We start from the raw sequence: 15,859 nt of genomic DNA, 5'->3' as shown, positions 1-15,859 counted from the left end.
TGCCGGATCTGTCGACTGTGATTAAAACAAGAGGGCGGTAGTTAATCTTAAAGCCTGTATTAATTTTAGAACTTCTCCCTTTCCAAAAGCCATCAATTATTGATTTTAAAAACTTGATTGTGGGGGGGTTAATGGATTGTTTTAGTCCAGGTTTAAATCTTGCTTTTCAATGAAGTTTGATAATCCCAAACATTTAAGATATACATCTTTAAGATAAACTCATCGTCTTCTTGATGTAAGCTAAAATGCAAATATGTTGAAATACCAGTACGGTAATATGATGAATATATTTTAGAAAAACTGAAAAAATTGAAAGCTGATTCAATAAGTAGTAAATTCACCAGGAATTAATCAGTTTGGATCTGGCAGTTCTTACTGGTTTCTTAAAAAAAAGTATTATCACATGGAAGTATCTTTTCTCATTTTATGGTAAGTAATGTCATGGCTGTGACTAGAATACAACATCATTTTAAAACCTAAAGAACTCTGCTTCCAGTTAAAATGTAGCAAAATAAACTATTTTTAAACAACTAAGATATTCATTTTCACACCTTTTGAAGACTCAGCCTCATATGACTCAGTGGCATAACGCTTGGAAAAAAGCATAGTAAACTGCATCAGTTACTATAAATGGACAGTGTTTCCATACACATCATTCTAGTTACTCTAAAGTAGGTGCTTTAAAAGTACATAAAGGATTTAGGAAATCATTCAAAATGTGAAGCAGCTTTTGAAAAGCAAGACAGACTAAATAAAACAACAGCTGAACGATCAGCTTTTAAGTGTAGTTGATGCATCCAGATATTCCATTGAGTAACCTTTCAGACAGAAGGTGTGAAGATTCACACTCGATAATCTTGTTTATCAGATTCCCATATGTACTCAGCTAGAACAGAAACAAGCCACAGCATCACATTCTCATCTTGAGCAGGTGTGTGGTCCTGCACCAGGAATGTAGTTTGGAGGAGAAATAAGAAAGGTATTTCACTGGCACTTGTGTGTTGTACAGCACACACTCATAGTCCAGTCCAGTCCCTGGATAATATAACCATGTAAAATGTAGTGCATTACAGGCAGTTGTCAGTTTACACGGCAGATACAATTCCTAAAAATTGCAGCATGAATCCTGAAAAGATCTAAGATCTAGTATCCAAGAGATATGTGTGTACTGTACATAGGGGGAATACATTCTTGGTTATTCCACTTCCAAAGATGCTTTAAAAAAAGGCAAGGCAGTGGCTTTATAGAGTTCTGCTAAGAATTATATTTAAACTCAATGCTAACATTTGGCAAGTAAAATGTGAAGGGATAACTGCTGCTAATGGTAGTGAGTAGTGAGAGTTATTTGCCCAGTGTGGACTGTGCAGCTATTATTTTCCCTTTCACTCTCAGTGAGGCTTTCAATGGCACCTATTTTAAAATCTCAGTGGTAATATGACAAATCAGTTTTACATATTGAGGTTTTTGGCTGATAATTCGTGGTAAACTGCTACATTTATTAATTTTTCAGGGGTGGTGGCACAGTGATTAGCATTGGTGCCTCGCAGCACTGGGGCCCTGGGTTCAATTCAGGACCTGGGGCGCCATCTGCATGGACTTTGTATGTTCTCCCTGTGTTCTCATGGTCCAGTAGTCATCCTGGTAGATTAGGTGGTCCTGGTGTGAGTGTAAGCATCTGTCTGTGTATGTCGTGTGATGGCATCCAATCAGGGTGTATCCCACCTTGCGTCTGCTGCTCTCCGGGATAGGCTCCGGCTCCCCACGACCCTGGACTGGATAAACTGGTTAGAAAATGGATGGATGGAAATTTCAGAGATGAGGTGAATGGTGCCTGGAAGAACACTGAGAAAAAGATTGCTCAAGCGGTGCTATTCATCCCAGCACACAGCTGCGTATGTGCAGTATACAGTACAGTATGTCATCTCCCATCACTCCACCAGGTAGCTTGTTGTTGAGCATTAAAGTGAAACCAGTATTTTTCTAATTAAAGAAGTGGTATACGGTATGTTCAGGTGGTGCATTAAATCAAAAACACTCAAATTCAATAAGCTGAAATTGAGAACTGACTGTATTTAAAAGTGGGTTTTCTTGGACCATTCGGTTATATTGCATTTGTTCCTACTTTTGCCTGAATGCAATCATACCTTTTATGAAAAGGGGTGAGAAGGAATTTGGTGAAGAGGTAGGTTCCTCAAAGCATTTACCCTGAGAGTTTTGCAAAGGGCAAAGGACTGGTAATTCATTCATTAGAAAATCATTTAGATCCTTGTCTGCTAGGACATTCTATATTGTTTTTTTGTAGCTTCTTTTGGATTCTTTCACATCTTCCACTGAAACACTGAAGGGTCAAAGTAAAATGCATTGCTCTTGTTTCTCCCTGTCCTATGTCTAGGTTTGACTTACTGGCCAATGGTGGGGCCTCTCTGACTCTGAGCTTTGAACGTGCTCCATTTCTGACCCAGTACCGCACCGTTTGGATCCCGTGGAATGTCTTTTATGTCATGGACACTCTAGTCATGAAGAAAGAGGAAAACGATATCCCCAGCTGTGACCTGAGTGGATTCGTAAGGCCCAGCCCGGTTATTGTTTCATCTCAGTTGTCCACTTTCTTCAGGTCTTCCCCCGAAAACAGCCCCATCATTCCTGAAACACAGGTAAATAAGAGGCAGAGGGAAACGGTGTTCTCTCATATTCAAAGACAGTGGGTAAAGGGAAAAAAGGGAAATTTTGTGGAGATGGTTGTTGGATTCATTTCTTGAAGCAAGCAATTAAACAGGCAGTGTAAGCACATGCTAAAATGAAGTAGATGATAAGGCAAGACAGCATTTGCAGATAACGATATACACCTAGTGAGAAAAAGGGTGCAATACTGTCATTCTTCGGCATAATAGATTGAAAAAAGAGTAAAAGAGATTATTCACCGGGGCTTCACCAGTGGTTCCAACAGTACAATCGCTAATCCAAGCTCTTTCATCTGAGCCGGATCACAGACTGGCCGACTGTGACCTGGACTCCATGTCAAATGACAGTGACAGTAGACTGTTGGCTGTGGTGGAATCGGTCAGCCGGCTCTCTCAGATCCCCGCTCTCTTGCTGAGTTTTCAAGGGGTTATGTGAGTATGGCCTACAGAAAGCATGACTGTGTTCCCCGAGACGGTTTGTGGGAGATGTTGCAGGAGTGCGAGGTACCGATTATCCGATCCCTCTGCTCTAAGAGTGGGAGCTGTGTCCATATTCTTGGCGTTGTTGAGTGTGTGGGAATACCCTAGAGGCAGCAGGAAACTGTTGAGGAGGAAAAAGAGCTCTGGTCTTTCCTTGACATGATGCCCCCATGACCCTCAGCAGGGCAAAAGGACCAGAGATGCATAAATGTGTTCTAGGAAGGAATGACTCAATTTGTGTGACAGAACACTCAGGTTATGCACAGGTTTGATGCTTAAAAAGGGAGTATTTTGCAGTAAATGACAGCAAACTATATCCTCTATTACATTTCTTCAGGGTTAATATATTTCATATAGACCAAAAGTCGATTAATGGTAATGCTTTGTTTCTTAGATGATCTAGGTGTATCCGCAACTGTGACTACCAAGATAAACAAATGCAAGCAAATATTTACAATCAATGGATTTCTCTTGGCTTTATTTCAGTCTCATTAACACTGGCATTTTATCAATCAAGGGACTGTTTTAATGGCTTATGCATGTTAATCTTGACAGAACTAAAGAGCTGAATAACAACCTGGAAACTCTAGCAGACGTGTGAAAGCTGTTAGATTTAGTAAGTTGAGAAACAATGTGTGGGTTTATGTTGACAGTGATGGTCCAGTGATTTTACTAATGTATCATGAAGTACTGAACAACAGTCTGTGCAAAGTGAACACCAGCCAAAAAGCTAAAATCACAGCACATTACTCCTCTTCTGTATATAACTTCTCCATCGTTTTTATTTGTAAGAATTGGTCTGATATTGCATTATGCGGTATGTGAACAGCATATATTTGTCATACATATTGTTGCAGCAGTGTGACAGTACACCATGGTGAAGCAGAGAGGTTTCAGAACCCTAAGCCCTTAATTTAACAAGAAATCATAGATCAAAGGTTTTCATTGTTTTAGCATCTGTCTTTACTGGACTTCCAGCTGATGTCCACAGTGGTTCTCTTGTCCTGGTACAAGCATTAAGACTGCAGTAGTAGTTGGGACTGAATGTTCACTTTCTTACAGCGAATATGAGATGGATTATGTCCTTCCAGTTATTGTTTTTCCCTTTGAAATATGCTCCTCTACAACTAGCCATCTAGCACACCATTGCCAAGTATATACCGTGTCCTAAGTGATTTCCTCACCATTATGATTAAGGCACAGGCTGACATGGCTTGAACATTTCTCATGGGAGTGGGGGAAAGAAAAGTTATTTTAAGAAATCCCTCTCGGGTCTCATGAAATATGTTGTTTTGGAATTTATTTTCTTTAGAAGCTTTGTAGAGGACTTACAGTACAGTGTGTGCAGAACCAATGCATGTCTTGTATCTAAATACAAAGAAAATCGTTTAGATGAATAGCTACATAAAATGATGTTGTCCTGTGTCATAATTACTACAATAACTTGTTTCTGAGAAAGATGTTAAGTTATGTGGTTGCTATTTAGCCATAAACAGGAGCACGAAGTTTGAATAACACCTTCAAAAACCTTGTACTACATTCTGAAAAGACACACCCATACATAGTCTTTTATATACTATAAAAGAAAGCTTCAATATTGAACAGAGAATCCTTGCCTTGTAAAATTTTTAGTTTTTACTATTAACTCTGTGGCTGAATGGAATAGTGCAGTTTAACAATTACAAATATACTTGGATACTATATGTAGTTTACAAACGATCTTAAAGTTCCTTGGAAGACAGGCCCAGTAGATGTTATTAGATGCTACAAAATAGTCCGGTATTTTAATTTCATCAGTACATTTCTTCTCTTGTCTGCTGTTTTTTTTGCTAAAAACTAAATGCTCCACTGACTCCAGATACGCTGGATCATCCAGGGGAATATTTGCAATTAATTCTCATTTCTTTATTACCTGAAAAAAAAAGTCCTGAGTTAAATGTTTCCTTTACATTAAGCTATTTTTTAAACCTCATTAGTTCCTTTTCTCATTTCAGAGAGAAGGGGGCTTATGACACGTAACACTATATGGTGATTTTTGCACTGTAATGTGAGAAAATAACCGTTCATAGCTTTAAACGACCAATTTATGTCATCTGTAAAACGGTGAAAATTAGTCTAGCAGACAAAAAAGGTTGTGACATTTTATTGTTTTGTGAAGAAAAATGGTAATTAACATCGGAATCCCACAGTATGGCAATTATGAATGTGTGGAAAAACAGAAATTGAAAAGGGGAGCATGGTAGACATAAAGGAATTTAATTTAGGAGATCCAAAATGCTGCTTTGGTTCTGTACTGGTCCTAAAGCGTTGCAGTCATTGTGGTCCCGTGTTGCTCATGCTGGTGTTCCGATTTAATTTAAAGGTTCTTCAAGAGGAGACTTCCATCCCGGGCAGCGACCTCAATCTCTTCTACTTGAGCTCTCGAGCTGCAGGCTACAAGCCTGTTCTTAAGGTGACCATGACCCAGGCCAGTATCCCCTTCAACCTCATGAAGGTCCATCTGATGGTGGCTGTGGTGGGCAGGCTCTTCCAAAAGTGGTTCCCAGCCTCCCCCAGCCTCTCTTACACGTTCATATGGGACAAAACGGATGCTTACAATCAAAAGGTCTACGGCCTGTCAGAGGCAGTTGGTGAGTGGTGCCTCTTGTTTTTAAGAGCTGCAAAGTCAAAAGAAGTCAAAGAAGTCAAAGTCGAAAGTCAACAGAAGCCAGGACAGATATAGGAGATAATCCCATGAACAACCATCATATTGTGTGAGATGTGCTGGGGAAGAAATATCTGTTCTCAGTGCATTCATACATTGTGTGTGTATCTCTTGCTGAGGAGTTTTTGAATCTCCTTGGGTTGTGACAGCAATCTGCCACTTATCACCATAAATATGATGATGATTGTGAGGTGCATAGATTGGTACAAGAGTAGAAGTATGTCGCTATTATTTGCATTGTGAAGAGTCTGGTACTTATAGTATCAAATTTAAAGTATTATTAAAAAACTGGAATTACATACTGGAATGGAAATAGCCCTTGATTAATTTGCTAATTGCTAATTTACCTTTTGTGTGTTTAATTGCCCACTGCAAAGCCCTGTGCAGATAAATCACTTGATAGTATATTGGTTTGAAGGGCTCTTTACTTATCCTAGCTCCTTTGTGTAGCTCAGTACAGGCAAATCTTTTCATGCATTTGTTAAGAGCTACAAATTAAGTAAATCAAAAATAAGGCTAACCTTTTTTGTTTTCATGCCCAAGTTTCACTGGGTTAGAGTTAAGCCAGGTGATCATGACTGGCGATGTGACATAAGTGCAGACCTTTTGTAAGTGAGAGGTCTTAAAACATAGGTAGCGAAATACAGTATATAGCTTGTAGTCTTAGACATATGCAACTTGTTTGTGAGTCTGTGTTTTTTGTTTTTTATTGTTTCTGGCATGTAAAATCCTCTTTTATCATTAAAATGTCCTTACTTTTTAGAAAGGTACCTTTGGATGCATTGTTATAGAATGAATTTTCTCCTTACCTTCTATCTTGCTCTGTTTCCAAAATATGTACATTAGTAATTGAAGTAGATGAAAGTGTATGGGGTTAGTGATTTGGAAGGTTTGCAGTGTCATTCCTGTAATGAGATCGGATGAAGACGTTTGAATTTTAAAGGATTAGAAAAGAGAATGTAGCACTAGATCACTGCTAAAATTGGCAAACGTTTGGAAAGTTGAATGAGAACTCCTACAAGCATTTGATTTAGGGGGCAGTTAGTCTTTCCCAAACTGTAGAACAAAAGCAGGTTATGCCAAGTTTTAAAGCCAAGGCTCTTGCTCTTTTTTTTCAAAATATATTTGGCTTTCTTGTCATTTCAGTGTCTGTGGGCTTTGAATATGAATCCTGCCTCGATCTCATCCTTTGGGAGAAAAGGACGGCAATTTTGCAAGGATACGAACTGGATGCTTCAAATATGGGTGGCTGGTCATTAGACAAGCATCATGTGCTGGATGTACAGAATGGTAAGGAGTTACCTTATAAACAGGTTATATCATTATGGTATTTTTATTCAAAGGCCTCTGTGAATTTGTCTAAAAAAATGCTGTAAAATGTAAATCATGAGAAAATGGAGCACAAGATGAAGCATTTAAGAATTACATTAACATTAAACATTAAAAATCGCATTCATCTTATATCCAAGATCTTTAATGTTTTATATTCTCTTCAGATCTTAAAAAAGATCCCTACTTTTTGTCCTCGTTTGGTAACTTAACAAGACCAATGCATCTGAGCCAAAGAGTGATCTCAAAAAAGGATAAAATACTGCTTTTGAAAAAATACAGAACTGCACTGCCAGGAATCTCAGTCCTTCATGAGCCAAGGAAATATTAACATTAAAACATTACAAAAATGTTAAGACAGCCAATCTGATTCACCACCACCCCCAACTCCCAAAAAAATAAAAATTAAAATAAAATGAATGTCACAATCTACAAGGTGAATTGATCCCAGGATCTAAATTCAGTTAAGGAGTGGAGTTTGACAGGCAGTGACTTTTCAAAGTGACGTGTGTCTAATTGAATAAACGAAGTGATTAGTTGTAATGACAAGCTGGATGAGCCAGAGAAATTCATTCTTAGCGGGGGGAATGTGGACAGTGACAGGTGTTTGCATGGGTGCCCTGAAATGCTGCAATAAATATTCTAATGAAGATGAAATATTGTTCATCATCCCATTTCAAGATAATAGAGGAGAGTTGTGAAGGACCAATCTTTCAAAGTAATGACAGAATAAGTCAGGTGCAATAACGCAGTCTGCTGACTTGTAGGATTCATATGATGAAAATTACAGAACTCAGCTATTTAGGGAAGATGACGGTTTGAGACCTGTCATGAAGAACGAGGGCTAGGCAGGAAAAGATTCTGAATATGTTTGACCCTTCTTGAAGTGAGGTGCTCCTGTTGTAAATATACAGTCTTTGTTTGTGACCTGGAACCAAAGGGACAAAACCAATAAACATATAATTATACATCTGGCTGTCGCCTCCAATAATCCTCAACCCGACTATTATGGCGAGAACCAGGCTTTTTTTGAACACAGCTTCAACTTGAGTGACACTAAGCCGCACTACCTCTTGGGCTTAGTGCCAGTTGTCTTTGGGAGTTTGTGACCCTTTAATCTCAGAACTCACTGAAGCTGGTCAGGCCTGCAGCTCAATAGTTAGACTTTTTTTCTCCATAGTACATAGCCTTTTAACCCCTTACTGGTGGTACAAATAGGCTTTAAGATCTCCTTTGCCTGGTAGAAAGAACCCTTTTCATCTGATGTAATCCCAACATGCGTGATTACTGTACCAGCCTTCTGCCTCAAAGTGGCTGTTTGTACACTATTAGCTTCCCCGTCCATTAAACACAATAACTTCTTCAACCATTACCTGTCCTTTCGATCTCGTAGTGGCAACATGTGCTATTATTCCATCAACAAGAAATGCAATCATGGTGTATTAAAGTGCCATTTCTAACACAGTGACAGCACGCAGTGTTTCACTGTCTGCTAATGTAATACAATGCCTGAAACCTTTTTTAGTCTATCTCTTCCCAACAGCAGCCCATGGATCAAACCAGTGGGTAGATTTTAGTACTTTTTTGTAGTGTAACAGCATTTGCTATAATACCTTAAATATGTTTCAGCATGAAACTATGGTACAATGTGATTTTAAAATTATGGAGAAAAGAACAGCAGGAAAACTAAGTTAAAATATCAGTCTTTTCTAGGACATTGTATACCATCAAAATGTTTTCATTGAAAGCAGCCTTTGGGTCACATAATGTATCCCTTTTAATCTTTATAACTTGCATTTGTTCTTCAATTTCTGATCATAGCAGTGTTGTCCTCTTTAGACGGTCCACAACGTTTTCTCTTCTGTGTTGCTTAACCAGCATGAGATTATGTCTCTTAGAAACCATTAAGAAAAAAATGTTTGCCAGTGTTGTTAAAACTGTAAAAGTGCTCAGGAAATTGCAATAAAAATGCATGATCAAATTTAAACTGCATTCATGAACATATTTTGGCCAAAAGCATCCTGTTTTCAAAGGATTTTGATCTGGCTTGCATTCTTTGAATTGAAGTTCAGTTGTTTGGTGAACATAACTTGGCCTCTTATTTGCCTTTGAAAAGAACTACACTGAAAATATTGGACATGTAACTTGTTCACTTCATCCCCTAAGCCTTAAAATATATTTAAATTACAGATGGAAAGTTACATTGCATCAGGCATTGCCAATCTGAAGTGTCTGGTTGCTTTAGGCAATATTTTTATCTGGTTTAAATTTTATTTTATGAATGATAGCAACCCAGAATGATCAATTCAGAACTCATAATGATAACCTCAGTTGACTTCCATCAGTCATCCTCCGCTGGATTTTGATTGGTCTATAATCCATGCAGACATCTTCAGTTCCTGAAAACACAAAATATTAAATTAATATGCTCTTATGTGTAACGCCCTCTGTTTAATTAGAATTCTACTGAATGTAAACTCAATCATTCCAGCAGCTGGGAAAGGACTTGCTTCAGCCATTCCCTTTTTCCTTAAAAATTATGCCTTTTTTATTTGTCCTTCCTTCTCAGCGTCTTTGATTTTGTTTTGAGTGGTGGATAACAAAAGTGCTATTTTTTCTCAAACTTTTTAATGCATCTCTTTTAAATACAGGCCGAAGTGCTTGTTCCTGCTTGTGTCTGATAACGCTTGCATCTGATTTACCTCGTAGATTACTGCTGAAGTGACTGGAGGGAAAAGAGGTTGTTAGCTTTCACCCCAGCGTACAATGTCTGTCACCAGCTTAATCAACTTAGTATAAGAATTCTCCCACCTGACAAATCAATTTGTTTCACCTGAAGATAAACTAAGTGCTTTCAACATTCTGAACAGTTATTTCTGGCTTACATTTGCTCAGTTGTCAACAAACAAGAAACCTGGGTGCAATTCAGTCAGGCATGAGCTCTCTGAACCCTACGGTGACCTCATCTTTCATTCATTTGATGACTGTGCTATGGTTGTTAAGAGGGAAGAATGCATTGCAAAAAAGCCTCTCTTTTTTTGGCACACCGATATTTGTTTATTCCATTATTCCCATTTCAATGCATAATATTTTACTTTGAGAAATCTACTGTTATTTGATTAATCTCGCTCTAGTTCAGTCCTCAGAATACATGAATAAGAATCAAGTTAAAGTTGTTACTGTACAGAGGTTGGGTGAACTCGAAGGGAATTGAGGTGAATGATAGCAACAATCTTGGCTTGCACATCTTGAATAACACATTTTTGTTGCCGTCTTGCATACAAACATTCCCGGCCGCTGTGTAGTTAGTCCACCATAAGAAGCTGTTGAAAGTGGTCAGCTAGAAAGAAGAGCAACAAAAACATTAAAACCATTTCTTTACTTTCCTGAGACCCTTTTTTCTTTTCCTCTGTGAGCTCTGGTTCTAGCTTTGAGCTCTGACAGTTTCAGTCTGATCTCACTCGTAATGGTGGCGTTGTTCCTCAACGGCTTCCAGCGGGTTTAAGATTGCAGCTCCTTTCCGTCCACCTCCACGGCCAGCTTGCCGAGATCAGGTAAACGGCAGCTCGAACTGGCACGCGGGGCGCAGCTGTCATCATCTGGTATCCCCCACTGCGACAAATTGTCTGGTGTTGGCGAGAGATTGCAGGCAGAACACTGACAAAATTGCAATCTTTAAGAGAACATCTTTCTCGGATCCAAACAAGGTCTCTTTCCTGGACGCCTCTGTGTATTAACCCAGTCACCAGGCTTACTCCTCCTAGTAACCCCGGCTCTCTTACAATCCCTGTGTAGGGATTTCCAGAGACCCCGGCATGAAGATTTTTGGAGGGGGTGTTGAAACAGCAGCGTCAGGCGTGCTTTTCAGCAGCCAGATATCTCCAACCCCCATGAGACGTGCCCCAGCGTTAAGATGCTGGCAGTGCCTCGTCAACACTGTTTGACTAAACTGCGCTAAAGCCTGCCGGTGTTTGCTTAATGATTCTGAAAAGCATCTTCACCATATCATTTACCCTTCAGTTTCCTTTACTCGTAGGCTAGCTTCAGAAAAAAAGAGAAAACACATTCTGAGGTAGTGATCAGCAGGAACAAGCTTATAACTAGCAAAATAGCAGGTGTAAATGAACGTGTGACTTGCCTTGCCCTTGCAGTTGCAGAAGGTGTTGTGGGGGTTCTGTGTTTCCACTTCTTAGTTTTGCTTGCGCACATTTTGAGAATGTCATTGACCCATCTCAAGGTTGTTAGATCCATATAAACTATGCTATGAATCGTTTGAACTATTTTTTGATCAAAGGGAGTGACAGACATACCTCCCACATACCTTAAGTTCTGGCGCATTGCAGTTCCCGGGCTGCAGCTGCCTTCAGAAGCTGCGTTTCCGGCACATCTCAAAATCATTTGAACTTTCAGTGCACTTCAGTGTTTTGTACGGCTAACTTTTTTGTATGTTATCAGCACAGGATACTAAGCTGACTTAGTATGGGGCCTGTATGCATGCATTGCACAACACATTGCTGTGGACACACAGTGTGCAGAAGAAGGCTTCAGCCCTCTGGGTCACTGGAAAACGTTTACTTGGCAAAGGACAGCTATACAGATGTCTGATTGCATCAGAAAGAGGAGGGCCCCAGTCATCCTGGCACTCCGCAGTAAAGTCAATCAGCATTTAAACTCAAAGGGGGAAAGGGAGAGAAAACATAGAAAGCCGAAAAGCAAGTTATATGGGGGGACAAGGACCAGGGGACAACCAAAACAAGACAAATAATCAGGAGCTGATACCTAAATACTAGGATTATCAGAAACAGAGCGGGCTGGATAGCTCATAAAGATTGAGGTTAAATTTTAGACTGGGCAAACACCATGCAGGTGGTGTAGACAAGTGCGTGGTTTTGCACACAGATCGTAGAAAACGTCTCGCCAGCAGGGCTGTGCACCCACACATGCGCCCCTCTCCCTTCGAGCCCGTGAGTCACTTCTCAGCAGCAAGCGGACCAGCCAGGAACGCACCCAGCCCTGAAGCATCCTTTCAGTTGCACACCACTGCTTTAACGGCTTCTATTAGACAAGAGGCCAGACCTCAACAACGATCAATGTCTGACACTGCAGGACTCAGCCAAAACAGTCATGTTGGAGTCCCTTCAGTTCCTAGGGTGAGCCTTATATTTTGTTTGTTTTTTTCTTCAAACATCCCAATTCTGTGACAGACGAAAAATGCAAAACAACAAATCGAGCTCCGAGGCGATGAACACAGCGGAACCCGTTTAGTTTAGAAATCGATTCGTGTCTCCGCATTTGACAGCGGAGCCCTCGTTTTTGTGAAATGGTTCAATACACTGCACTCTTCATGCCTTGCTTCTTTTTTTGTGGCTGTTTTTAGACACTGCTGTGGCATTCCACTCGTTTATATGGGCTCGGTTTTCTGAATGCCTTCTCGCACAAGCCTAATCCATTCCAGCTGGGGGTGCGGCGTGCCAGGTTCACCAAGTAACAGTGTTTTCACAAAAAGACCTACGCCAGAGGGGGAGAAGTTCAGACTATCCAATTTATTTAGCCTGGGCCACATTCAATGATAGGACCCCAGGGGTGATAGACTGGTGTGTTAGCCTTTTGCACCGCCCAGCATCCCACCCTCCAAAACTGTTGTTTGTTTTTTTTTTTAAAGTATGGGAATAAGAAAAGGCCCCTTTCAGCAAAAGGCTGCTGGGAAGTAGTGAATGATCCATAAATTAAATTGAATTGAACTCGGTTGTGCAGTAATTCTAGGCTCACAAGCCTGGGCTTATTTAAATTCCACACTTGTCCATTTGATCAGCTTCTGATCTCTCAAAAATCCAAGCTTTCTTTGAATGAAGTGATGAGAAAGTACCTCGTGGTAGACTGGGAATGTGATTTTTTTTTTCCGCATCTACATGGAGGGCGCATGTAAGATTTGAGAAGCCCAAGTGTGCCTTTTTACGCTGTTTATCCAAATCTATAATGTCCTAAGAAAGCCTTGTTTACATGAACTCATCAGCAGGTGACAATGCCAGAATCCGATACAGTATATGAATCTCGGAAGCGCACATAGTTGTCGAGGTCATGTATGTCTTCTCGGGAAGTGTCGCGTTTGTCCACTTTTGTCTGCATTTGTCCGCATCTGAGACCAATTTGTCTTGGTTAATGCAGCATTCGTATAAAACCTGAAGAAGGCTTCACGGCTGAAACGTTGTGTTTTCTTTCTTCTTTTTTTCCAGCATGGAATAAACCTACTACTTGTTCCTTTGCAGCCTTTGCATGCTGACGCAGCTCCCCACCTGAACTAATTCATATAAAACTGCATGAAGAAGAATACAGGGTGTGTGTTGGGGGGTTTAATAGTCTTTGTAGTGTCTTCTTTGGAGTCTTCCTTGAATCAATTAATCAATGAAACAAGTTAAGCAGAGAAGAACAAATGGCCATGTGGTGTGCATGGTTTACAGTGAATTGAGATTTATTGTGACATTCGGGTATGTATAGCTGTATTAGCTGGCCATTCATACAGCGGGACTTGATGGAGTCATTGATCTATGTAGTAATGAGGACAGAGCTTGCGCTCAGTTGAGCCCAAATTCTAACACGTTGCTGAGTATGAATAATTTAACACTCACAGCATGTAATCGTCCTTTGAAGTTCTTCTTTGAAGCCACAAAAACAAGTTATATTTGCACAGTACTTTAATGTTTATCTGTAATGACTAGAGCTCTTAGGGCACTCAAGTTAGAAGAAGCATTAAGGATAGTTTGGTCGTATTTGTCTTTAGTTTATTAGCATGGCAAGACAATTCTTCCGTGTGAACTAAATTGTGTTGGCAAATATTCTTCACAGAAATAATCGTGTAACAGTTGATTAAGTCTATCGCTTAGTTTTTGAGGTTGTTTTTACACTGTGGTAGCTCTGTTAGTGGTAGTTTTCAAAGGAAACTCGTAAATCCATCTGCGACAGCAGTAACATCAAAAAAAATCAGCACGGTTTTCCCAAATGGTGAATTGAAAACATGAAATGGGTTATTTCTTTGGTTCAAAGTGAACCAATCTGCTTTAAAGGGCTGTTTATATTTGTTACCACCATATTTCTGAAATCTCAGTGCATGGAGAATATTTTGCCAATTTCCATTTAAATTAATTGTTAAATTGATTGTCTTTTTCCATATTTAAAGCTGTCACGAATCGTTTCGAAAACAGGTTGACCAGTTATACCATTCACATTTCAGGCAGTAGACATAATTGTGTGTATTTATTTGGTGATGGATTAAAAAAAATATATTGTGCAGATTAAATAAAACCTCAATTCACCTGCCAATTTTAAATTATAAATCATTATATATGTTGCAGCTTTTTGTTTGGTACAAAGCTACCCAATGGAATTGCACTGTTTTACACATTAAATATCAATCTTGCCAATGTCATAAATGGTTTGAATGACAATTCATTTTGGTAACATTTTAGAGAAAGACCATTACAAGATTAAAAAGTCCAAGGATTCCATCAGTTGATGTCAAAAAAATGTATCATGTTAAAAATGCAGTTCAGTAGTATTTGGAAATAAAATATTTATATTGGAATAAATAAAACAAAGCACTCCATCCTATTACTTTCTATTTAATAGACAGTATTGACAGTGAAAAAGACAGCATTATTGTAACGAATACATTTGAAAAAAACATTAAATTAAGTTAAATTAATATATATATATTCTGACTTTGCTTCATCATGTAATCCAGACTTGTGTCTTGCTTCATGTGTTATTTTTTCTAACATTTTTTTCAATTGTATAATACAACTGATCAACTTAACGAATTTTACATCATCATACTTTCAATAGTGTGTCTTTTCAATGTACATCTGAAAGACGAGCTAGGTCCTTAAACAGGATGTATTGTATATTTCCTTCCCAGGCTTGCTATGAAGCCTCTTTTTATTTAAATAGAAAAGTCCAGTTCCTGAAGGTGACTGCAACGTTTCCAAGCGTTGTCTTGTTTCTGCGATCTAGTTTCCCAGTGGGCTCGCTCACCTTTGATAAAGACAAGCAGACAGCAGTGGAGGAGCAGGGAATGAAATTATAGGGACAGTATCAAGACTGATAATCTTCTGGAAGAGCGATGCATCAGGCGGCGGAGAGCTGTTAAAAAAAACAATTACCGATCTAACGACGCACGACCCTTCAAACTTCCTGCAGGTGTACAGCGGTTAGGCGCGGTGAACATTTGTAAACGTGTTCCCACTTCGTCTGCCACGTATCTCCACAGGCTAGCAGTAAATACTGCATTTGAGCTATTTTAAGTCACAGCAGTGAAGTGTTGCTCGACTATGTTAGGCAGTGAAGTAAAGGAGCACGCCTGCAGCAGGTTTCTTTTGAAATGGTGTTGAACAGACAATTTCTTATGCAAAACCGAATATTTTATGGTTTTGATTTTTTAAGTAACTTTATATTATTATTATTATTATTATTATTATTATTTAGTTGCCTGTTATTACCATGTGAATCTGTTTTTCTAAGTCCCAAAATTGAAATATTTTCTTATTCTTTCTATAATCCTAAAACCCTCACTATTATTATTATTATTAATATTATTATTAGTTCTTGTTGTTGTTATAATTGTTGCTGCTACCATGTTTGGTCTTTTCTTTCCTTTTTGTAATGTTTATAG

The 15,859-nt window shown here is 39.1% G+C and overlaps 1 protein-coding gene across 3 annotated transcripts in view; it reads left to right on the top strand.

The window, feature by feature from the left end:
* LOC148840435 (teneurin-3) overlaps positions 1-15,859 on the top strand; it is a 276,657-nt gene that overhangs the window by 236,328 nt on the left and 24,470 nt on the right. For all 3 annotated transcript variants that reach the window (XM_088919813.1, XM_088919804.1, XM_088919821.1), the window contains 3 exons: positions 2,393-2,654; positions 5,524-5,791; positions 7,012-7,155. In XM_088919813.1, coding sequence (XP_088775939.1) covers positions 2,393-2,654; positions 5,524-5,791; positions 7,012-7,155 — 674 coding nt within the window. The remainder of the gene's footprint in view (positions 1-2,392; positions 2,655-5,523; positions 5,792-7,011; positions 7,156-15,859) is intronic.

This window comes from Atractosteus spatula, chromosome 1, assembly GCF_055471065.1.
Source record: "Atractosteus spatula isolate fAtrSpa1 chromosome 1, fAtrSpa1.hap1, whole genome shotgun sequence".
Classification (NCBI taxonomy): domain Eukaryota; kingdom Metazoa; phylum Chordata; class Actinopteri; order Semionotiformes; family Lepisosteidae; genus Atractosteus; species Atractosteus spatula.
This window is presented reverse-complemented; position numbering and strand designations above follow the sequence as displayed.